This window comes from Mya arenaria, chromosome 13 (genome assembly GCF_026914265.1).
Source record: "Mya arenaria isolate MELC-2E11 chromosome 13, ASM2691426v1".
NCBI lineage: Eukaryota > Metazoa > Mollusca > Bivalvia > Myida > Myidae > Mya > Mya arenaria.
Window position 1 is genome coordinate 5,739,468 of NC_069134.1, and position 26,581 is coordinate 5,766,048.

The 26,581-nt window shown below is 40.0% G+C and overlaps 2 protein-coding genes across 2 annotated transcripts; both read right to left on the minus strand.

The window, feature by feature from the left end:
* Window positions 1-963: 963 nt before the first annotated feature.
* LOC128212868 (uncharacterized) lies at window positions 964-6,475 on the minus strand. Its single transcript, XM_052918244.1, has 8 exons — window positions 6,052-6,475; window positions 5,644-5,773; window positions 5,269-5,440; window positions 3,279-3,464; window positions 2,595-2,842; window positions 2,153-2,359; window positions 1,617-1,806; window positions 964-1,475 (listed from the first exon to the last, which is right to left on the minus strand). The coding sequence occupies exons 1-8, from the start codon at window positions 6,115-6,117 to the stop codon at window positions 1,316-1,318; spliced, it is 1,359 nt and encodes a 452-aa protein (XP_052774204.1). The 5' UTR covers window positions 6,118-6,475; the 3' UTR covers window positions 964-1,315.
* Window positions 6,476-7,003: 528 nt separating this feature from the next.
* On the minus strand, window positions 7,004-24,939 carry LOC128215548 (uncharacterized). Its single transcript, XM_052922235.1, has 2 exons — window positions 24,754-24,939; window positions 7,004-9,489 (listed from the first exon to the last, which is right to left on the minus strand). The coding sequence occupies exon 2, from the start codon at window positions 9,439-9,441 to the stop codon at window positions 7,921-7,923; it is 1,521 nt and encodes a 506-aa protein (XP_052778195.1). The 5' UTR covers window positions 9,442-9,489; window positions 24,754-24,939; the 3' UTR covers window positions 7,004-7,920.
* Window positions 24,940-26,581: the final 1,642 nt, after the last annotated feature.

The following is a 26,581-nucleotide window of genomic DNA, read 5'->3' on the forward strand; positions in this document are numbered from 1 at the left end:
TTGAGTCACTTGAGAGTTATTGCCCTTTAATTATCATAATGACCTCTAATCGATAATGTGTTCGCTCCAGATTTATGACCCTTGAATTGGCAAAACCTATGAACAGTAATCACTCTCTAAATTTGGCTTAACATATAACTACTTATCACCAAACTTAGTGTCCTAAAAAGTGATTCGGCGTATTTTGCGATGGTTGGGGCTCTCGTTTAAATTTATTTTCATGAAGTAAATCATGTTGAAACTAACGATAAATATGCTAGTGATATTAAGTGAAAACAAAGTTTTATAAAAAATATGTTATTGCACTTTATGGTTGTATTATATCACAGGCAAAAATTGCTTAGAATACTAGTAGTACCAGGGTGTGATTTGTCTGCGGATATCTGCGGCTCCAGGGACCAAAATAACACCTGTATTTTTACTTATTTACTGATTAAAGAAGTGGACTTGGTGCCTTTTGGTTGTTACTTACTTATTTGATTTTAGTACTGGCACCCAAGTTTGTTTAAAATTTGAAGTCAGAAAAGCCCTAAAAAACTTCAATAAAGCTGATGATGCTTCTGCTTTGATGCTTCACCCCCTTTTTGACCCACGTTGGGGACGTCAAGTGCCCCCAAACCCATCGCCAAAATGGTGACAGCCCTTCAGCTGCCAGGTCAACCACATGCCTGATAACCTATATATCCTCATAAATAATGAGAATGTAAGTAATCAAATAGCTTGCTTAAGAAACTAAGAAAAACATTCATTTTATTAATAGGACGACAACCAATGATATTAAAACTGGAATGTGAATTAGTTGGAATTTGTCATTATTTCTTATACGAAAGGGTATATCATCGAATTATAAAAGGTAACAGCAGCACTAAATAAAGGAGGTCCAGACATACATGTAAGGCTAAATTACTGAGAGTGATCTGGTTTGGACATGGGCATTGGGATAACCTAAGTATAGAGAACAAATACAATTCGAATATTTATACCATGTTGTACAAATGCAAATAAAAACGATTGCACAATGATTATTGCACATCGATGAACCGGGCTGTTTCAGGCACAGACAAGTTTTCTCGGCCGAGGATAATCGTATGGCACGGATCAGAAAAGATCTATAGGCAAAGCTTAAAACAAATCAGAGGATATAATGAGCACACTCAATCCTTCCTATACAGTCATTTGTCAAACATTCCCTTCTATCTCATATTAACTAAACTTATGTTTACACTCTCTCGAATTAACGCTATTCTTGTATTAGCGCTTTCCGGTATTACTGCAAGTAGTAATTACCGGCCCAGTCCTAACTTTCGGACCCGCGTTAACGAGCTGGGCATGCGCGATGTGCATCCACGTAGCAAGGGACGGTAAACTGATTCTGGACGAGGTCAGAGGCGGCAGAGTAGGTGGCGGCGGCCCCGGCCAACACGCCCGTTAACACGATCTCGTACAGTAACACACGCTTGTACAGAGGGATCTCCCTGTAATACAAGACATGAACATAGATATGATCTTAGCTAAAGCATACCAACGTTACAACTTCATAGAAACTCTTACTTAAGTAATAACCATGTAGTTGGTCGACATCTATGACAAGGGAAGTAAATCTAGCTCGACCATACCTGGGCGGTAAAGTGTCTGTGCCATTGCAGAGTTTCATGTAGAAAAGTGGCGGGCAAATGAAGGAGAGGATGGAGATGGTGGAGCCGCCCACCAGCGCCAGGATGGAGGAGAAGTGCGGCACTGACTCCGCTACGAACAGGGCCGCCCCCAGCACGCCCGTCCGCGACAACACCCGCCGCCACGTGAAGTCTAAACGTCACATAAGAGAACTGTGTAATGTTTATAAAATATTTCAAACTCATAGAATTGATTGCACAATATATCGTGTCAGCTTAGTTAACAAATGGTAAGTTCATGCTGAGATTGTCCGTCTATACAATGAAGTTTAAATGATCACTCATTGTGCGCGAACTATGCGTAACAAAGGTCTATCAGACCACAAACTCAATTTATTTCAGTAGTATCACGTCACATTTTTATTCCTCACATATGTTATACAACAGTTAGGTCACTGCGCGTGTTAGCCATGTTATCTTGCTTGTAGGTGTAGTATTGTAATTACATATAATTTTTAATTTTGCACAGTCATACTAACGGTCTGGGACATTGAGGATGTGTTCTATCTCCTGGGAGACGGGGTTGGAGACGATCACAATACCAAACAGCAGATGCGCGGTCATCAGAAGCGATACCACAGTAGTGGCCGCCCCCGACGGAAGGGTGTTGAGGACGTTCGGCTCCACCTCATGGCCGTAGATGAAGTAGGCCGCCGCCGAGCTGGGCGTGTACATGAGCAACACGACTGCGATTGGAGGATAACGATGTGAATATTTTAGGAAATAGCCATAATACTACCATTTCAATTACATATAATTCATTAAATAAAAACCCCGGAGCGTTTTCGTGGAAAATGAATAACTAAATATCTTACTATTAAACAATTGAAGTGAACCACTTATGTTATAAGTATATTTTAAAAATAATATGATACGGATTTCTTAGATCCTGTGTATTTGAAAAGGACATAGTTATTTTACTCAAATATCCCAGCATGAGCGCCTTTCCGAACTTGTGTGGGTCATTCATGTCAGACTGGAAGGTCGGGAAGCACGGATGGCCGTTGTACGCGAAACAGATCGTTCCATACGCCGTGAAGAACGTGATCGCCGTGACGTCAGAGTGACGAACGTCGCTCAAGTCGACGTCATGTCCATGGACGATGACGGCCACAAAAAGAACGATGCTGGCTGTGGCGGTGGCTAGAGTAGCAGCGGTCGCCACGCCCCTATAATTATATTTTTACGATAATTAAGAAAATCGAACGAGCATATAATATTCTGTCATTATGAAAACTATTGTCAAGATGTAAAGTTTAAATCTCCAACGTATTCACTAACTACATGTATGTCTTGATTAACGTATGTGAAAAAATGATTGAGCGGTTATGTAAATATCGCGAGTTTATAACACACCGAAAATATCTGAGAGGTAGTAATGTGTTTACTAACTAGTTTGACTTCGATCGAAACTGAACAATTGACTGTATTTCATCAATTATAATAGGTTCCTGTAAATTTCAAAGCAAAACATCTACCTTGTCATTAAAGAAATAAAATTGCGCATGTTGTCAAACAAGACTCATGTAGTCTGTAGTCTCCTAGTCTCCGTTAAAGTTAATGACATTAAATAATGGGATGTGACTCTCGGACCTTCCCTATTACCAGAACTCCTTGGGCGTGCCGAACCAGGTAAAGGGCATCATGCTGCAGCCAACGATGAGGGCCACGAGGCAACATGTGACATTCGTGTGGACCGGAAGTAGCTTGACGATGTTCTCCGCCGCCAGCAGGATATATACCACTGTGGCGCCAAACTGCGTAAAGTTCACTGAGAACGAGATCACGTACCTATAAATATGGATGTATAAGCAGTATAGAAATTTATAAATGTCAGGTTTAATTACCAGAATTGTCAGGTGTGACTCCCGTTGGAGAACTCAATAACAGTTTGCTATTTGCAGTTGCAAACACCTGTAGACAACCTGATATATAGCGGGGTGTTCGTAGCGTATGTACTTTCCGCATGTCACCTGGACGTAAGCAACGCAGGGATGATCGTATATGTCTTGTTTTCTATAGGCCAACAGGATACATGTTGCGAAACATACTGTACACATATCTGCCTATTTTCGGTTAGTTTTGTTTATACATGTACAAATTTAATATAGCTTGATTGTAAAACAATCTTATTTTACACACTCAAGAGTCCGCTTCCTGGGTCAAACTAAGTATTAGGTGTCCATGTTAGATCCCCGACAAGAGATCGAACCCTTGACCTCTTGTCTGGAGGTGGACACTCTACCTCTGAACCAAACTGACCATAACTTTACCGTAGACCACCTGGACTATAGAACGGGGTACGAGTAACGAACGCTGCCACGATGTACACGTAAGTGCCTACTTTACACTCGACCACTTGGACTAGAGCGAGTTACGGGTAACGAACACTGCCATGATGTACACGCAAGTGCCTACTTTACCGTAAACCACCTGGACTAGAGCGAGTTACGGGTAACGAACGCTGCCATGATGTACACGTAAGTGCCTACTTTACACTAGACCACCTGGACTAGAGCGAGTTACGGGTAACGAACGCTGCCATGATGTATACGTACCTGCCAACTTTACCGTAAGCCACCTGTCCTGTTGCGGGGTGCGGGTAGCGAGCGCTGTCATGGTGTATACGTACCTGCCAACTTTACCGTAAGCCACTTGGCCTATTGCGGAGTACGGGTAGCGGACACTGTCATGATGTATACGTACCTGCCAACTTTACCGTAAGCCACTTGGCCTATTGCGGGGAACAGGAAGCGAGCGCTCTCATGGTGTATACGTACCTGCCAACTTTACCGTAAGCCACCTGTCCTATTGCGGGGTGCGGGTAGCGAGCGCTGTCATGGTGTATATGTACCTGCCAACTTTACCGTAAGCCACCTGTCCTATTGCGGGGTGCGGGTAGCGAACGCTGTCATGGTGTATACGTACCTGCCAACTTTGCCGTAAGCCACCTGTCCTATTGCGGGGTGCGGGTAGCGAGCGCTGTCATGGTGTATACGTACTTGCCAACTTTACCGTAAGCCACTTGGCCTATTGCGGGGAACGGGTAGCGAGCGCTGTCATGGTGTATAATGTACATGCCAAATTTACCGTAAGCAACCTGTCCTATTGCGGAGTAGGGGTAGCGGACACTGTCATGATGAATACGTACCTGCCAACTTTACCGTAAGCCACTTGGCCTATTGCGGGAAACGGGTAGCGAGCGCTGTCATGATGTATACGTACCTGCCAACTTTACCGTAAGCCACCTGTCCTATTGCGGGGTGCGGGTAGCGGACACTGTCATGATGTATGCGTACCTGCCAACTTTACCGTAAGCCACCTGTCCTATTGCGGAGTACGGGTAGCGGACACTGTCATGATGTATACGTACCTGACAACTTTACCGTAAGCAACCTGTCCTATTGCGGGGAACGGGTAGCGGACACTGGCATGGTGTATACGTACCTGCCAACTTTACCGTAAGCCACCTGTCCTATTGCGGAGTACGGGTAGCGGACACTGTCATGATGTATACGTACCTGCCAACTTTACCGTAAGCCACTTGGCCTATTGCGGGGAACGGGTAGCGAGCGCTGTCATGGTGTATACGTACCTGCCAACTTTACCGTAAGCCACCTGTCCTATTGCGGGGTACGGGTAGCGGACACTGCCTTGCTGGAGATCTGGGTTCCGTTCCTGGGCCAGTGTCCAGCACTGCCCTAAGACCTCACCCGTATACGCCGACACGAAACAGCAGAGAAACACCAGCACGAATCCAATCCAACCTATACGGATAAATTCACGTTATTGCTGATGAGGAACAAAACACATACACTATATGTATCCACTTCATTTCTCATTACACGCGTATAATACTGAACCTGCTGGGGGGGGGGGGGGAAATACACCATGCCTTTTGTTTTATTGGTTTTATTTAATACAAATAATCTTATTAAATGTATGCCAATCGTTTGAATCATCCACTTACCGGCGTCATCGATGGCCTTGGGGAGTGTGAGGAACCCGGAGCCTGCGATAACGCCAACAATAAACACAGTGGTGGTGAGAACGTTCAGACCCTTCTTAACCGCCAGGCCCGCAGCCAGTTGCACATGAGTCTAGGGAAAGGCAAAGGGGTAAGACGGGAGAAAGATAAATATGAGAAACTAAAGCAGTACGTATAAAGGAACATCGGCGCGTAATTCGTACCTGGCCGATGTTGGGCAAGATTTGTTTATAAGAAATGTCGCAGGGTGAAATTATTTTGAAATCTGACATTGTTATTTTGATACTATGAAAAAGTTTGTTTTTAACCTTAGTATTTTGTTTTTAAAATAGTTTAGCAGTCAGAGATACACATGCACATAATCCACTATTAATTTGACAGTATTCTGACCTGTCGCTCGTTGATAAGCGAGATGGACTCCTCTCTTTGCGAGTACCGGATCTCTACGTCCGCCATCTCTGCGACACACGAACAACACTTCAGGGACTTCGGAATACACGGCGTATATCAGGAGACGCGAGGATCTAGCTTTTTATTTCAAACTAGCAGTTTTCCTAGTTACAATTTTATAGTCACATGCTGTCGTTTCATCGGAATTACGGAAGTTTTTTAAAGTTTCATTGAAGTCAGTGTATCACTTATCAAGTACATGTCCGCACTCTATCACTGGCTATCATATAACGTTGATGCAATTGTGGAAATTGTTTGTAAACCCCTATATCAGGTTTAACACTTATTAACGAAAGACACTTAATCCATATTCGTGGTTACCATCCTTTACTTTTGAAAATATTATCTTAAATGATAGCAATTGATGATGAGGAATATAAATCGTAATTTGTAAATGTATAATGAAATGAATGAAGTTATCGTGATAATTCAGTTCACCGGCATGTATATAATATGGTCCACCCGTGACGTGCTAGGTTATTTAGGACATTTAAATCGGCCAAGTAAGACAACCCTTTGCTGAAGGGTTTTACATATACAGCTAGAATTGCTTAATTCATTTCCTTTAATCGTTCCACAGTCGTCTTACATCATCATTTTTATCATCATCATCACCACCACCACCACCACCACCACCACCACCACCACCACCATCATCATCATCATCATCATCATCATCATCATCATCATCATCATCATCATCATCATCATCATCACCACCATCATCATCATCATCATCATCATCATCATCATCATTATCATCAACATATCATCATCTTCATCATCATCATCTTCATCGTCATCGTCGAAAATCTTTGTTCTTGAAAATCATTTTTTGTAATCCGGACTCCATTCTTTTCATAATTTTATCAGAAATACAAACTTCACAACATTAACTTTCATAAATTTATTATGCAATTAGAAAAACAAATGAGCATTGGAAAAAAACAATTATATCATTTAAACTTTTTAACGTATAATATAATGTGATATGTATAAACAAAATACCCCATAAGATACCCCAAACACATGTTATATTATTTACTTACAAACGATTAGTAGGTAAATGAATAAGATTCTAAATAGACATAGTCATATGTAATAGTATTCATACAGTATTAATCAGTTGACTCTGTGTAGAGCATACCCGTTATATCAAGATTCCAGGGCAGTTTGGTCAGTTAACAGGAAACTTGGAAATACAATAAAAAGATTTGCACTTTTCAATAGAAGTCCTGTCTTGTGATGGGATATATTAATAACTGTTAACTTAACAATTCTTAACTACATGTATAAATGAGATTTTTATTAAGAAAAATATGTGTGAATCATTTATACTTGGCCACATCAGCAGTATAAAACCAGGCACCGGCACATCTGTCACAATATGAAATATACGTTTTCGTTTCTACGAAATAATGTTTCAACTTGAACACTTTGTAATGACAGCATGGCTAAATACACGCTACAGAGAAGCAGCACGTGTCCGTCGTCCTTTCTTCCATAAACTGTTGAATGCTACCTCGGTTGTTTATAGTTTCATATATTTCATATCCGCACAATATCGTCATGACGAACAGTCTGTGTGATCCTCTAGACAAATAAATACACTTGCATCGAAAAACGTAATCGAAAATCTAGACGACTATAACTGCTTTTTTTATACATAATGCTAGCAGTTTGCTTTTGGCACGCATATATGCACTTAAACACTTGTATTCCAACAACTTTCAGCAATAAATGCTTTCGTTATAGCTATGACAGATTTTTGTATAAACGTTAAGTGTGTTCAAAAGAGTGTGGTCCGTTCTAGAGGCGTTCCGAGAGTATTTCCGGTTCCCGATGGTTTTCGCGGCGGGAGATATTGACGTTCTTCCGGAAACGCCAGGTGAGGCGCTGCCACATGTTAGGCTTCTCCTCATACTTTCGGTAGCGCATCTGTTTTGGCTGGCTGTGTATGTACATGTCTGAGTGTGCACGCTCTTCCCCAAGCTCAACACCACTGTCGCTACTGTTTGGGCTCTCCGGCAGTATGCCATTGCGCACGCGCAGGAACTCTTCATACGAGCCCTGCGCTACCGCTGAACCGTTCTGGGGCCCGCTTGTGTCTATTCGTTTTCGGTCCTTTTCACGTTTGATGTACCGTCCCTTAGCTGACGTGCTTTTTACAGTTCGATCACCCCAGCCTATTTTTGAATCAGAAAATGTGAAGTCTCTGATAGTATTTCTTTTTGTTTGTTCACCCTTAGACTTCTTTTTGTTGTCTTTTGGCGGTTTCGGTCTACTCTCCCTCGGCATAGAATGCGATTTATGCTGCTTCCTGTATCCCTGAGGGGGTGGTTGACGTGGGCGGTCAAATTCATAGTCGTCATCGAGGTAGCGACCGAAATCCTCGCCCTCCAGATGCCGAAAGTCCTTGTTGTCCGACTGATGACGGCGCCTTTGTAGCATGTTATCCGCCATAAATGCATCCCTTTCTTCCTCGAAGTCCATCGTGACCTCTTCGTCGTAGTAGTCTGGAGGTGGAATATACGGTAAGTCCTTATTGCCTACAATATTGTCCGGTGTTTTCACGTGTGAAAACCTTCGGTCAGCGGAACTTCTCCGTTCTCGTTCACTATTGCCAATTTCCGCGTGCACGTGTGCCTGTACAATGTGCTCACTACTACTCATACGACCATGACTATGACTGTGGTCCCGGGAGGCGTCGTGACTAGAGCGGAAGTCACGACTGTTCTGGTACGAGGAGCCACTAGTAGTCCTGCTCCTCGTATTGAAGGCGGGGTTGTCTATACCACTTCCGAAATCGATATCCCCACCCTGCTCCTCCATACCAAACACTTCCTCGTCCGATCTCTGGGAGACTGACCGCTCGAAAAGTGGGTTATTTCTACTACCCAGTGTTTCTATGTCGCTTTCATCTGGGCAGCTTGGTGCCCGCCTTTTCCTTCGAGGCGGCGCCACCGGAAAGCTCGAGTCATTATCATTGTCAGTATCATGTTCAATGCGTAAAGGTACATCCTTATCCCCTATAACCATGGCCCGCGGGGGACTTCTACTGAGTTTGTCTGCAGATGACGGCGAATTATCCCGTCTGTCAAAAGTTCTTACATTGTTCACTCCCTGAGTAGCATTTCCCGTGGGAGACTTAGGCTGCAGCAGCATTTTTGGCTGATAGTTCCCAATTTTTGGCAGGTTTCCAGGTGGCTCTGGTGCCCGTTTGCTTTTGAAGGCATTAAAGCTCGTCTTTCGGTCGAGGATGTTCATGGGCCGCTTGGCCTCCCCGCCACCGAAGATCTGTTCCACGTGGGGAATCTTCCGGTCGCCCATAGCGATACCTCGTGTCACGTTCGACTCGTCTCTAACCGTGGTCTGTACCTGAAATGATAGGAAAGCATATGCTAATGTCGGATGATTGTATTACATACGTTGTCTTAGTCGTATAATTAGAACAAGTTATGATGAACACCGTAAACAAACCAGATCCCCTAATTCAACAGTTTATAACGTCATTGAGATAGAGGGTACGTGAACAATACGTGCATGGGGTGTTTAGATAGGTGTCGGGCTTTCAGCAAACATGAAATGTGGCATACTGCATTTGCAGGAGTCTCAATTATTATTGTCAAATAGCAATAAAAAGAACGAGAGCTAGTCGTAGATGAGTTATAGATGATGTCACTTCAGGTTTTCAGTATGAACAAATAGTCTGTGTCCACAAAAGTGTGGGAAACAATAGCTCTAGAACATGCGAGTTGTAAGAATTCAAAAACGGCACGCCTACATTTTAAAATATTCAAATAAGGTGGCGGCTAAGTGCCAATACCTAACCCGAACCCGAGTGGTGTATATAATTAGCCACACCTAAGAAGCCAGCGCCCCCGCAGCCGACGCAGCATAGAATAGCCTACCAATATCGGTTCAACGTATGATGTCGTGTATATGAGTCAATCAAGACTTTGGAATACACGGGACAGAATTGCTGACAAAGTCCATGTGAACATGTTTTATACATATACTTATCATACAATTAATATTTACAGTCGGAGAAAATACATATTTGTTTATAATTTGAAACCCAAAATAAAGCAAGAAACCGAATAATGTTTGTGTGGCCGTGCGATCCAGCCAACAGTTGTTCAACCTGTCTATAAATTAACAGTATGTCGTACAGTTTTGAAACTCGACCAGGCGTACAAAATTATGACATCGGTTCAATCTGAAAGTACTGTTGTAATTAATACCGTTTTATAATTTTGTAATAATAAAACGCCCAATTTAAGTGTAGTTTTGGCTATATTCGACTGTTATCTGACGAGGCGTGCAATGTATCCGGTGTCAGCTGAATGATTTCTGAAGTAGTGTGACAATAATAGAAACACATTATAAAACCAAAAAAGGCAGCGCCCATAGACATTGTGTGCTTATGTCTGAATCCTTTCAAATTGGAAACGTTTAAGCCCAGAATAAAATATTGTTTGTTTTCCTACACGCGACCGACCGGTAGAAATCGCAATTATGAACCGACATCGTTTATAATATTCGTGTGTATTTCATACAGTATCACGGCGGACAAACACACGGGATAAACGAGGATCCAACGCTCGTATGTATATATGTAAGCCACGTGACAAATGTATGCAAGTCATCGAACATGAACAATACTACTACTATGGCTATTTTATCCGGACCGTTGACGTATGATATTAACACTGATTTATTAGCGCGCACGGAATTAATGATAAAATATAAACAAAGGAATTTTAATGAAGATTTATCAAAACAATAGGCAAAATAATCCCATTAATTAGTTACTGACAATGTCGACGGTATCAGTCGTGTCAAAGTCGACTGGCAGTTTTGTATTGTTAAGTACTATTGTTGAGTTGCAGTTTTTGGTTTGTTTTTACAGGAAATTTGAAACACACAGCACAAATATTTAAATGAAACACATCTTCGTGTGTTTTGAATATGGTGAATATTTTTAGAAGCCCTCAAGTGAGACAGATTATGTTATAAAGTGTTAGTCATTGTATCCTGTGTTTAAATGTTCTAGTCATTGTATTCTGTGTTAAATGTACTAGCCACTGATTTTATATGTATTAGTCATTGTTTTTAAATGTTTTAGTAATTGTATTTTGTCTTTGAATGTTCTAGTCACCGATTTTAATGCTCTATTCATTGTTTTTGAATGTTCTAGTAGTAGTAGTAGTAGTAGTAGTAGTAGCAGTAGCAGTAGCAGCAGCAACAGCAGCAGCAGCAGCAGCAGTAGCAGCAGCAGCAGCAATAATAATAATAATAATAATAATAATTGTATTAGAGTGTTCAATACGAGTGAAAAAAGCGGGTAAACCAAGATCTTATACCAGGGGCCGCTTGCAACCCAGCTACATGTCATATTGTGTTATATAGAAAAATAATTGTACTGTTGTAGTTGTGCAACTGCAAAACGAATGCTTCATTTTCTTATACTGAGACCATCCTCTTTAGGTTTACAGTCCGACTGTCAAAATGATATTAAATACATATAAAACAAGATGTCAAGTGCTGTACGTTCGTCGATGATTCAGAATTTCAAGATATGCTTATAATGAATAGTTTTGAAGATCTGTCTAGAGCTATTGCCTAAAGCGATGTAAGTATTTACCTAAGGCAATAGATTTCACTAATCGTCTCGTTATTTGTTCCCGGGGCGTCTCCAGTGTGAACAGTAGGTGCTATGGTGCTGTGGTAATCCACAGCTGGATTAGGATGAGCCCCCTGTTATCCGGCAGGAGTCTCAATTATTATTGTCAAATAGCAATCAAAAGAACGAGAGCTAGTCGTAGATGAGATATAGATGATGTCACTTCAGGTTTTCAGTATGAACAAATAGTCTGTGTCCACAAAAGTGTGGGAAACAATAGTAATTGTATTTTGTCTTTGAATGTTCTAGTCACCGATTTTAATGCTCTATTCATTGTTTTTGAATGTTCTAGTAGTAGTAGTAGTAGTAGTAGTAGTAGTAGCAGTAGCAGTAGCAGCAGAAGCAGCAGCAGCAGCAGCAGTAGCAGCAGCAGCAGCAGTAGCAGCAGCAGCAGCAATAATAATAATAATAATAATAATAATAATAATAATTGTATTAGAGTGTTCAATACGAGTGAAAAAAGCGGGTAAACCAAGATCTTATACCAGGGGCCGCTTGCAACCCAGCTACATGTCATATTGTGTTATATAGATAAATAATTGTACTGTTGTAGTTGTGCAACTGCAAAACGAATGCTTCATTTTCTTATACCGAGACCATCCTCTTTAGATTTACAGTCCGACTGTCAAAATGATATTAAATACATATAAAACAAGATGTCAAGTGCTGTACGTTCGTCGATGATTCAGAATTTCAAGATATGCTTATAATGAATAGTTTTGAAGATCTGTCTAGAGCTATTGCCTAAAGCGATGTAAGTATTTACCTAAGGCAATAGATTTCACTAATCGTCTCGTTATTTGTTCACGGGGCGTCTCCAGTGTGAACAGTAGGTGCAATGGTGCTATGGTAATCCACAGCTGGATTAGGATGAGCCCCCTGTTATCCGGCAGGGTAGCATACAAATATTTAATTTCAAAACTCAGCTTATTTCGAAAAAAACCTTACATTAACACCACAAAAGACACTCATGCAATTATGAACAATAATTCCATATTGAGAAGACACGTCTTGTAGTGAGTCATATCCATCATACATTTAAAATGAATGTCTGAAGTGAAATGCATACATGTGGTAATAATTCATATTTAAACATACATTAATGCTCCCCATAGTTTCACGATGTATTTCATGTTATTTTATTGAGCAAAGCCATTAGCCCTGCAAAATGTTTTTGTCATTTGCAATCGAAAGATCGGCGACATGTCGGTTTAATGGTGTCAGAAGCTATCGTCCAAATAGATCTACGCTATCGTTCATACAGATCTACACGTATATAGTCATTCATGCTTGTGCGCATTACCATCTGACCTCAATCAGTGCCAACTTCAGGTCAGTGTCAAAAAATCTTAGCAAACTGTTTGCATCTAGTTGTACTTTCAAAATGTTCAGCTTGTTTCCTCGGCGTTGTTGACAACACTAATAAAGTAATTTATCAATCAGCTGGGAAGATGTATATACCTGCATCACATTAACCGAATATGGAGGTTAAAACAAAAACTTACAAAACACACTAAGTTTACGACCCACATTGGGTGAACGGCTGATACCTGCTAACTTATAGTCTTAGTAAGTACCATTTGAATGGATTTTGGGTTGATAAAGTAGGTCTAAAATAGCGAGTATCAGCGCTTTGTAGATTTGGGATTGGAGTAGTGTTATGTGTGCCGATTTGCAATAGAAATAATATATAGAAATAGCCTGTAATATGGCAATGTTTTGTGTATCACATATGTGTTGACACTTAGTAAATACATATTAGGATTCTGTAACTCAACGTTATTGATCTGTAAGAACACTATTTTGATTTTGGGTTGATTTGAGAAGTGCTCGAATGTCAGTATTGAGGCAACTCTCTAAGCTTCGTATAGGTATATTTGTATAACTTTAAAAAACGCAGACTGATAAGTTACTGATTACATTCATATGAAAGCCATTATTGTAAGGCATCTTGGACGCCTTTTTTAACTGCCTGAAAGATAGAACAACGAGCAGACAAAAAATAGTAAGTTCACTTAACCTGAAAAACATAAACATTTGAATGTTAACAATTTTGCTAAACAAAGAATGTATTTCGTTTCTTACTTCCATGGGTGTTAATATATTTCAAAATTTTCGAACATAGTTTACATTTGATTTCTCCTATACCTCAACGTTTAGGCTAGGAACATTGACTGTACATATTGCAATAGTAATTTGAGATTCGATACAAAACCTTATAATTACAGGTGAATTCAGAATGTTTATAGACACATTTTGAAAGGTGGAGGCATGTTACACAACTAAGGATGGTCACATGGGCATCATATTACATTATATCATGGAGAAATGTCAGATGACTGTAGTATACATATTTAACATAATGGATGGGTACGTAGACGCAATATAGTGTATCAAATTGCGGATGACATTTTTGTCATTTTTCCTTCACTGTTAGCACAAAAGCAGTTGAAATTTAGATTAGAAACGTGATATTTCATATTCATAGTCTCATTTTCATAACAACTGATATGCTAAAAGGGCTGTTGAATGTTAAGGCAGGTTTATGCTATAATCAACACACATTTTCATATTAACTACAGTTTCTATTTGATGTCATTTAGTCGAATAAGTTTTTAGTCTACTGTAGGAACAACGCCCTTTCAAAGTTATATGAAAAGTAAGATCATGAATGTAAATTATACATTAAAAATATATGCGGCAAAAAAAGTCTTGCGACATGGTATATATAACTGAAAAATATTTCTAGATTTTTCAGTCCTATTCTTTTCTAATTACATGATATGAAATGCCGAGAGTCCGGTACGATGCTTCCAATTCCAAATATTTTTTTCAATATTGTAAATGACAAAATGTCCTATTCCTTTTTAAAAAAAAAACACACAATATTATGATGGTCACAAATTAATCCTCTCTGCGTTATTGTTCAAACAAAGTCAAAATTAAATACACATTAATAGACCTAATGACCAAAACAATGAGGATTGAAATTAGGCTGAATGATTTGACAACAATACCACGATGATGTAAAGAATGGCAGCGCATCATGCAATATGACGTCACTATCCGTCACCGTTAGTCAGTATTTTGTAGGTTGAGACACGCAGCATAGCAAAATACGGTTATTATCAAATTAACGATTATTTAAAGACGGTGTTAAATTACTCTGTCCGTTGGTTAATGGCCATCAGTTTATACAAATTGCGTCTGAATATCAATAGTTTCTCAATAGATAACTTGAATATGAGTCAACCGTGAATCCTGAATGGGACGACTAAATATCAGCGCCTGTATCCCGTCTGACAATGGTTGATCATTGTACATAATGTAAAGACGGAATCGCCTGTTGTTAGCGTCACTGACACCCAAATTGTATGATGCAGAGCCACAGAATTGCGCTGACTATCACGTCATAACACAACAACTATTTCATAATTCCACAACACGAAATTATTTCCACATACATTTGTCATTGTGTGGGAACGGACACCGGATATAGCTCAAAAAGTGATAAGTAAACAGACAATTATGCAGTTGTTTTTTCTTTACCAGAGGCAAGATCTTGATGTGTTAACGCATATCTATCGTATCCACAAATGAAGCAAGTGTTTGAACTAATAGCAGAATGCTAAATTTGGCCTATGGTATACTTTAAAGTGCTTACGATTTAGCAGACCTCATAAAATGTATCTTCAAATCTGAGATGATCACCTCAAAACTTACATAATTTCGACAAGTATTGTTATTTTAAGGAAATATATCGAATAGATAAAAAATCTGAATCGAAGGATTTCACAAGCATACGCTCAACTAGTTTTATTGTAAGAAATGGCAATGTAACTTTTAAACTGTTAAAGATATGCCCTTAGAAATGTTCACAGTACTGTACTGGGGATAGCATTTTTATGTACTGGGGATAGTTTCAAAGTTGAGAAATGTGTGTCCTGGTGATAACATGTAAAATGGGACAAAAATTGATATCAACACTGTTAATATACAATATTCATGTATATGTCTATTTCGGACTTTCAAATAATCTGCAAAAAGTGTGAGTACAATTTGATTTTTTAGAAGAAATTATTGACCAAACTTTAGTTAACAATGAGTTTGATCCATGCTCTCCTAGATGAACGTATATATGCAAGCTGCGTAAACATCAGGGTTGGTCACAATAAATTCTTTCTCACTGAAGTGAACGAGCAGAGACCATTATTCTGTTCTAAGTAATACCAACATCGACCAAAGCTTAGAAAAAAGCTTTACGTGTTCCAAATTTGATCACAATATCTCATTCCCTTCTGGTGACTTTCTGTGTGTAAAAACGTTCCTACTTGATTTACAAAGCAATATTATATATATATATGAATAGCAAACACCACATAAATTCTACGGCATATGTTTTGTGTTACTCAATAAATCAGATTACCGACGTATTTCAAATATTTAGATATTGATGTTTGTGAAAAACACATCATGGTTAACTAATATATATGAATAAAACAGTTTTAAGTGCATACAGATGGAAAAAAAAACAACAAGATGTTTTTGCTCTCATCCCTCGATATGGACAACATCGAACAATTTCCCTCGAGCTCGCGTAAAGGTAATTAGCCGTAATCATTATCACAGTCTCGTTATTCTAAATACATCGTTACTATCCTCAGTCCACTTAATAGCTATCCCCTGTGCAGCTATTTATTTGCTTCATCTGTCCCCAGTACACTGCCAGGGCATCAAAAGGTATGAATATCTCCGTAACAACAAAATATATCATATTGATATTTTACACATTACTAGATTATGTAATTACAATGAAATCGCTCGTGTTAGTTTTTATTCTTATTTACAATCTGTTGATTAATGTTTGAAATCGTACCACACACTTGTGAGCGATCATGCAACTTTCGGCGAGAATTGGGCTATTATACAAAAGAGGAGACACATTTCCATCATAGTCGTATATTGCACAGTATCAAGTAATTCAAAACTCTTCGATTTTGTTAAATATATCACCATAAAATACAAACAATGATAGGAAACTGTCCATGTGTCAAAATCAAACGCTTATCGATTTATCACTTTTTGAGCTATATCCGGTGTCCGTTCCCACACAATGTTTGTACTAGCGAAGCTAATTATCATCTTGAGTTATATTTTATACAACCCTAGAAGATATTTAGCTTTATTTAAAACCAAGCAGTTAGGGCTGCACTGAGTAGCTTGAATTGCATTACCACTGATAGCATATATATGTACGCAGGCAAAAAGCTAACGTAGGCGACCTTATTTGAAATATGCATTATCAAAATTAATGTATGTCAATTGAAGGTAATCTCTAATTAACCTCAAAATTCACAACCATGGTAAAGTACCGAGATTTGGTTATTTATAATGCTGTCAATGAATAATTAATAATAGTTCACATGCTATGGTAGGTATGAAGTTATTAACATACGTTTACATACAACACTTGGGACAGTTAAATATTTGTTTTGAAACGCGCTCTGGTATGACTCTTTAGCCGAGTATAGATCTACATGCAGTAGACTGAAGGTATACGTATATATTTTGACAGGAAAATAAAACGCGTATATATATCCATGTCTACATCGTACAAACAGTTCGGTTTTGCAGGACTAATAAGTCTTGTAAGTTTTAATTTAAAGAATACAGTCACCCTCAATATTTCCACGTTATCAGTAGTGGCTAGTTCTGCTCTCACTTGGGATGTCATAAAACATATGATAGTTTTCATACCATGCATTGGAATATTATTTAACTACATGTAATAAGTTAACGCAAGTCGGTGCGTTTGAAGCGTTCGCGGTACGTTGACGCGACGTTTGATCTGGCGGTCAACTTCCCCCCATTCATCGTGGTGTTAATGGCAGAAGGCATCAAAACCTTCTATAGTTAATGCTGCTTGGTAGCTTCTGGAGGTAACCCCACGAAATGTCCTATAAGCTGGTCAGAAATGGACGTCGACATTGTTTGTGGCTAGAAAATCGCTACATACTCTGGAAACGTAAGGTTAGTGTTACCACATGGATGAAATTGACCTTTGCGTGCCATTACAGGGATGACATGAGACTGGACAACTTCGTCGCGGTATTGCGTTTAAGTGAACCCCTGCTTATCCATGAGTGTTGTGTGCGGTGTTTTGTTTGTGCTATATCTGTGTGGTTTTGATCGTACTGTGTCTCAAATTAGTGACTGACCTTGTGCCATTACACAGGGGAATCGTTAATTGTTCGACTACTGGACCTGTCGCTGTTGTTATCATTTGTGTATATAATTAATGATTAGCATCACTCTAAACCATAACCGAGCCGCTACCAAGCCTGTTACGCAAGCACGCAAGCACGAACGCGTCAAAAACGCTTTTACCCCGGCCTTCATCTATCAGTCCGCTGATGCCAATTGGCCTAAAACAAAGAGAACCTTGAGTCGTCTGAAAACAAGACGTATTGCAACTGTCGCCTTTGAAACAACATATCGATGCCGTTCAAGCCATACATGTATGCCATAAAGAATGGCCAGTCGCATCATGAATGTGTGCCATAAAGAAAGGCCAGTCTCATCATGAATGTGTGCCATAAAGAATGGCCAGTCGCATCATGAATGTGTGCCATAAAGAAAGGCCAGTCTCATCATGAATGTGTGCCATAAAGAAAGGCCAGTCTCATCATGAATGTGTTCCATAAAGAATGGCCAGTCTCATCATGAATGTGTGCCATAAAGAATGGCCAGTCTCATCATAAACGTGTGCCATAAAAAAGGCCAGTCTCATCATGAATGTGTGCCATAAAGAATGGCCAGTCTCATCATGAATGTGTGCCATAAAGAAAGGCCAGTCGCATCATGAATGTGTGACATAAAAATGGTCAGTCTCATTATGAATGTGTGCCATACAAAAAGGCCAGTCTCATCATGAATGTGTGCCATAAAGAAAGGCCAGTCTCATCATGAATGTGTGCCATAAAGAATGGCCAGTCTCATCATCAATGTGTGCCATAAAGAAAGGCCATCTCATCATCAATGTGTGCCATACAGAAAGGCCAGTCTCATCATGAATGTGTGCCATAAAGAATGGCCAGTCTCATCATGAATGTGTGACATAAAAATGGTCAGTCTCATTATGAATGTGTGCCATAAAGAATGGCCAGTCGCATCCTGAATGTGTGATATAAAGAATGGCCAGTCGCGTCGTGAATGTGTGCCATAAAGAATGGCCAGTCGCATCATGAATGTGTGTCATTAAGAATGGTCAGTCTCATCGTGAACGTGTGACATAAAGAATGGCCAGTCCAATCATGAATGTGTGCCATAAAGAATGGTCAGTCGCATCATGAACGTGTGTCATAAAGAATGGCCAGTCGCATCATGAATGTGTGACAAAGAATGGCCAGTCGCATCATGAATGTGTGACATAAAGAATGGCCAGTCACATCATGAACGTGTGTCATAAAGAATGGCCAGTCGCATCATGAATGTGTGACATAAAGAATGGCCAGTCGCATCATGAATGTGTGTCATAAAGAATGACCAGTCGCATCATGAATGTGTGCCATAAAGAATGGCCAGTCTCATCATGAATGTGTGACATAAAAATGGTCAGTCTCATAATGAATGTGTGACATAAAGAATGGTCAGTCGCATCATGAACGTGTGCCATAAAGAATGGCCAGTCGCATCATGAATGTGTGACATTAAAAATGGTCAGTCTCATTATGAATGTGTGCCATACAAAAAGGCCAGTCGCATCATGAACGTGTGTCATAAAGAATGGCCAGTCGCATCATGAATGTGTGACATAAAGAATGGTCAGTCGCATCATGGATGTGTGTCATAAAGAATGACCAGTCGCATCATGAATGTGTGACAAAGAATGGCCAGTCGTATCATGAACGTGTGACATAAAGAATGCCCAGTCGCATCATGAACGTGTGACATAAAGAATGGTCAGTCGCATCATGAACGTGTGCCATAAAGAATTGCCAGTCGCATCATAAATGTGTGACATTAAGAATGGCCAGTCGCATCATGAACGTGTGACATAAAGAATGGCTAGTCGCATCATGAATGATTGACATAAAGAATGGTCAGTCGTATCATGAACGTGTGCCATAAAGAATGGTCAGTCGCATCGTGAATGTAAGCCATAAAGAATGGTCAGTCGCATCATAAATGTGTGTCATAAAGAATGGCTAGTCGCATCGTGAATGTGTGTCATAAAGAATGGCCAGTCGCATCGTGAACGTGTGACATAAATAATGGTCAGTCGCATCGTGAACTTGTGCCATAAAGAATGGCCAGTCGCATTGTGAATGTGTGACATAAAGAATGGTCATAAAGAATGGCCAGTCGCATCGTGAATTTTTGACATAAAGAATGGTTAGTTACATCATCAACGTGTGTCATAAAGAATGGCCAGTCTCATGGCCAGACGCATCATGAATGTGTGACATAAAGAATGGTCAGTCGCATTATGAATGTGTGTTATTAAGAATGGTCAGTCTCATCGTGAACGTGTGACATAAAGAATGGCCAGTCCAATCATGAATGTGTGCCATAAAGAATGGTCAGTCGCATCATGAACATGTGTCATAAAGAAAGGCCAGTCGCATCATGAATGTGTGACATAAAGAATGGTCAGTCGCATCATAAACGTGTGCCATAAAGAATGGCCAGTCGCATCATGAATGTGTGACATTAAGAATGGCCAATCGCATCATGAATGTGTGACATAAAGAATGGCCAGTCGCATCATGAATGTTTGACATAAAGAATGGTCAGTCGCATCATAAACGTGTGCCATAGAGAATGGTCAGTCGCATCGTGAATGTATGCCATAAGGAATGGCTAGTCGCATCGTGAACGTGTGACATAAAGAATGGTCAGTCGCATCATGAATGTGTGTCATAAAGAATGGCCAGTCGCATCGTGAATGTGTGTCATAAAGAATGGCCAGTCGCATCGTGAACGTGTGACATAAATAATGGTCAGTCGCATCGTGAACGTGTGCCATAAAGAATGGCCAGTCGCATCGTGAATGTGTGACATAAAGAATGGTCATAAAGAATGGCCAGTCGCATCGTGAATGTATGCCATAAAGAATGGTCAGTCGCATCATGAACGTGTGTCATAAAAATGGTCAGTCGCATCATGAACGTGTGCCATAAAGAATGGCCAGTCGCATCGTGAATGTATGACAAAAAGAATGGTCATAAAGAATGGCCAGTCGCATCGTGAATGTGTGACATAAAGAATGGTTAGTTACATGATGAATGTGAGTCATAAAGAATGGCCAGACGCATCATGAATCTGTGCCATAAAGAATGGTCATAAAGAATTGCCAGTCGCATCGTGAATGTGTGACATAAAGAATGGTTAGTTACATCATGAATGTGAGTCAGAAAGAATGGCCAGACGCATCATGAACGTGTGCCATAAAGAATGGTCATAAAGAATGGCCAGTCGCATCGTGAATGTGTGACATAAAGAATGGTTAGTTACATCATGAATGTGTGTCGTAAAGAATGGTCAGTCTCATCATGACTGTGTGACGTAAAGATTGGTCAGTCGCATCATGAATGTGTGACGTAAAGAATGGCCAGCCGAATCATGAATGTGTGACGTAACGAATGGCCGGTCGCATCATGAATGTGTGACGTAAAGAATGGCTGGTCGCATCATGAATGTGTGACGTAAAGAATGGTCAGTCGCATCATGAATGTGTGACGTAAAGAATGGCCAGTCGCATCATGAATGTGTGACGTAAAGATTGGCCAGTCGCATCATGAATGTGTGACGTAAAGAATGATCAGTCGCATCATGCATGTGTGACGTAAAGAATGGTCAGTCGCATCATGAATGTTTGTCGTAAAGAATGGTCAGTCTCATCATGAATGTGTGACATAAAGAATGGCCAGTCGCATCATGAATGTTTGACATAAAGAATTGCCAGTCGCATCATGAACGTGTGACATAAATAATGGTCAGTCTCATCGTGAATGGGTGACATAAAGAATGGTAAGTTACATCATGAATGTGTGCCACAAAGAATAAACAACTAAAATGTGACTACATAATGATCAGTTATATAACGAAGATATCTTTATAAATCTAAGGTATCGCGAATGTGTGACGTTAGAATAACCAGTTATACCACATGTGAACGTGTGAATTTAGAATGAACAGTTATACTACGTGTGAACGTATGACCTAAGAATGACAAGTTATACCACGTGTGAACGTGTGCCCTAAGAATGACCAGTTATACCACGTGTGAACGTGTGACCTAAGAATGACCAGTTATACCACGTGTGAACGTGTGCCCTAAGAATGGTGCCCTAAGAATGACCAGTTAAACCACGTGTGAACGTGTGCCCTAAGAATGGTGCCCTAAGAATGACCAGTTATACTACGTGTAAACGTGTGCCCTAAGAATGACCAGTTATACCACGTGTGAACGGGTGACCTAAGAATGAGCAGTAATACCACGTGTGAACGTGTGACCTAAGAATGACCAGTTATACCACGTGTAAACGTGTGACCTAAGAATGACCAGTTATACCACGTGTGAACGTGTGACATAATAATGACCAGTGAAGTTATACCACGTGTGAACGTGTGCCCTAAGAATGACCAGTTATACCACGTGTGAACGGGTGACCTAAGAATGAGCAGTTATACCACGTGTGAACGTGTGACCTAAGAATAACCAGTTATACCACGTGTGAACGTGTGACATAATAATGATCAGTTAAGTTATACCACGCGTGAAGGTGTGACCTAAGAATGAGCAGTTATACCACGTGTGAACGGGTGACCTAAGAATGAGCAGTTATACCACGTGTGAACGGGTGACTTAAGAATGAGCAGTTATACCACGTGTGAACGTGTGACCTAAGAATGACCAGTTATACCACGTGTGAACGGGTGACCTAAGAATGAGCAGTTATACCACGTGTGAACGTGTGACCTAAGAATAACCAGTTATACCACGTGTGAACGTGTGACCTAAGAATGATCAGTTAAGTTATACCACGCGTGAAGGTGTGACCTAAGAATGAGCAGTTATACCACGTGTGAACAGGTGACCTAAGAATGAGCAGTTATACCACGTGTGAACGGGTGACCTAAGAATGAGCAGTTATACCACGTGTGAACGGGTGACCTAAGAATGACCAGTTATACCACGTGTGAACGTGTTACCTAAGAATGACCAGTTATACCACGTGTAAACGTGTGCCCTAAGAATGACCAGTTATACCACGTGTGAACGTGGGGCCTAACAATGACCAGTTATACCAAGAATTGCCAGTTATACCACGTATGAAAGTGTTACGATATGTGATCAAGTTATATGTGTTATTAGAATGACATAGAACGAACGTTTCACCTACAAATGACAAGTCATATCACGAAGGTTTGGCATTCAAATGTCCAGACATAAAAAAAACTATTATATAACGAAGGTTTGGCCTTCAAATGACCAGTCATATCACAAAGGTTTGACCTGATAATTACCAGTCATTCCACGACGGTTTGATCTACAAATGGTCCGTCATATCAAGCAAGTGACCTAAGAATGACAAGTCATATCACGAAGCTCACCTATGAATGAGAAGTCGTACCAGGAAGGTTTGACCTACAAATGATCAGCCATATGACGAAGATTGCCTAAGAATGACAAGTCATATCACGAGGTTTGGCCTTTAAATGACAAGTCATATCACGAAAGTTTGACCAGTCATATATCACGAACGTTTGACCTGATAATTACCAGTCATTCCATGAAGGTTTGACCTATAAATGATCCGCCATATCATGCAGGTGACCTAAGAATGACCAGTCATATATCACGAAGGTTTGACCTACAAACGAGCAGTAATATCACGAAGGTGGTCTAACATTGACAAGTCCATATCACGAAGGTGTGACGCGGGAAATGCGAATGATGTTTGTACGAGAACAGTTCTGAGAACGGTTTCACGTTCGAACACCCGATAAGTATTTGATTAACATTTCCAAGAAAAACCAATATAAATGCACGGGTACCTGGTGCTTGCGTTGACCGTGACCGTTCATGTACACGTACACGTACACGACTTTAAAATTATTATTGTTTATGATTAATATGATGGTATGGTTAGAGCTGGAAGTCGCATGGAATGGGTGGCGGGTGGACGGTTGTAGCAGTCAAGAAAGTACCAGACCACAAACCATGTACAGTAACCTTCCGTAATGACCATGGTTTCGTTCTACCTTATGCATAATATAGTGTTACAGTACATATATTTTGCCATACGACGGGAGAAAAGAGTATATCATAGCCTAGTATGTGCTACAGTTATATTTGTGTAAATATATATTTTCAAACAACATCTGCTGTATTCAATGGCAATATTCCTACAATACATAATGAAAAAAAAGGGGATCTATACCTTGACACTCATTGAAATAACATATTAAAGCAATGAGTATGAATGGCCGTCAATATATGCGCAGATGTGTACGTGGGATGGATGTTTTACTACTTTAGATACGACAAATCTTTCCTAATCCGAAAGTACATGTATGTATTTTAACAATTGTAGTCTTAAAATCCCGTTTCTTTAGTTTGACACCCATTCTTGCGAAATCGGTTATCACTTATTTATAAAAAGACTATATACTTGTATACAAACGGCACTATAAGCTGATACATGTTTTAACATGTTTACGAAAGTAATGTGTAATGTTGTAACTGGACTAAATAAATAGTCAAAATGTACAATATAGTTGTGTTTGTAATGTCCCTAGTAAGCTAGAAGCCACAACCGAATTGTTTATCACGTCGTACCATACGACACATCAGTTTCGTCTGTACATTTGAAATCAATTAAAATATCAACACACTGTCACCTCATACTGTATAAGATAAAACACCTGTGAAATAGTGGCTGCCTTACCCCCAGTATCCAGGTATGTCCGCTGAACTAGCCCGTATACTCCATTAGGACAGGTAACAACTCTGTTAATACACCAAAAAGAATCCAACTGAATTGCGACAGGAATGCGATCAATATAGAATTTCAATACGTATAAAATTACACCCAGTACTTCATGTTGATGAAAGAAATAATTATAGCTCGTCACGTGAAAAGCCTATTCAAGTTGTTTAGTGGAGCGGGAAGGCTTTTCGGTGTTAAATATAGGACAGACGTATTTTATATCATGCTTTGCCGTCCCGGGTCTGTGGTTTTCCTTATTGTATAATTTCAATTTTGACAAGGCCAAAAACAAATTCTTAGGTTTCCGGTCGCCGACCAATATAAACTATGACCATGGCCTATTCTTTGGGCATACGGTACCTACATGCACGACCAGTTTCCAATAAAAAAATTAGGGCTTGTTTGATAGTGTATATATAGTTTACATAGATGTTTATACAATGCACCAGTCAATTGTAACCACGGCTCACAGGTCCAGGGGTATACCTGGGATAGCGGGGGAAATTGGCCGTGTTTTTATCTTCCAGTTGGCCCCGCGGTGCCGAGTGAAGGAGGTGGTCTTGGTCGCGCCGAAAATAGCGAGGAATAGGCCTTACCTAGGATGTCCCTGATGTGCGGGGGCATTTGGGATTTTACCAGCAGTTTCTCCCCGCAGAACGGGTATTTACCTGTGTTTGGCTGGACCGAAAGTCAAAGTCCCCACTTTTCATCGGACATGGAGGGGGGGGGGGGGGGGGCGGGGGCGTGGTTACAATTAATTTAAGTGAGGTCGTGGTATTTTTGTAAATACTGATTAACGCACAAAGCGCCTGTGTCTATGACCCTGGTTCAATAAATAATTTTAGTCGTAATGTCTATTTTCTTAATTCTGTTGAAATGGAAACATATCATTTTATTTCTTCAACTGTGTTCTCCTTTATTAATGCATGTGTAAAGTTCAGTATCCACTCAAAATGTGTAGAAAAATATTGAAACCATGACACCAAGACAATTTCAATATAGGAATAAAATCAATGATTATTTTAAACGTGCCCGTGGTGCGTTGCCATGTTTGTCCCCGATGCAGTTAAATGTGCAGTGACTGCCACTCCATGGCGGTGTATTCAGTGAGCGACATATAGCAAATAACTTAATAATGCACCTATCTATTGTAAGCACCACCAGGGGTGCGATGGGGCGAGACGCGCATATTTTAGCTGAATCATATGTTTTTTGTTATCTTAAAGTAAACATGAAGACGTGTATATAGATTATACATTCACTTACAAGCAAATCACACAATACGAACCAATGGGTTGGGTTACAACTTACAAGATTTCTTCCAGCCTTTCATAGATGCGGGCGCGCATATAGGGGACTTAAGACAACGAATGATTCCGGGCAGGCGGCATTTTACACGTGACTACTAAAACCTAAGCCAAACAAACGTCGACCGTACATACATATACGGTACTCTTTTTTCAATTGTCGTTTTTAATTGTATTAAGTGTTCTCATTAATATTTAATGTTCTTACATATGAATTATTCACAATAAACACTATTTGATGTTTTTAAGTGGTTTAATACCCATTTTTTGGCTTTTCTTCATCGGCCGAACATCTGTCGTATACATGTCGTACACGAAATGTGTAAAACGGATTACATTTCAATAAAAATACATTAAATTGTCATTTTTTTATTTGTGTATAAATGTAATGTTAAATAAATACATTTTATTGCAGTGAATGGGTGAAAACCGGACTTAAGACAGCAGGTGGTTCCCGACAGACCGGCCAAATGTGAAAG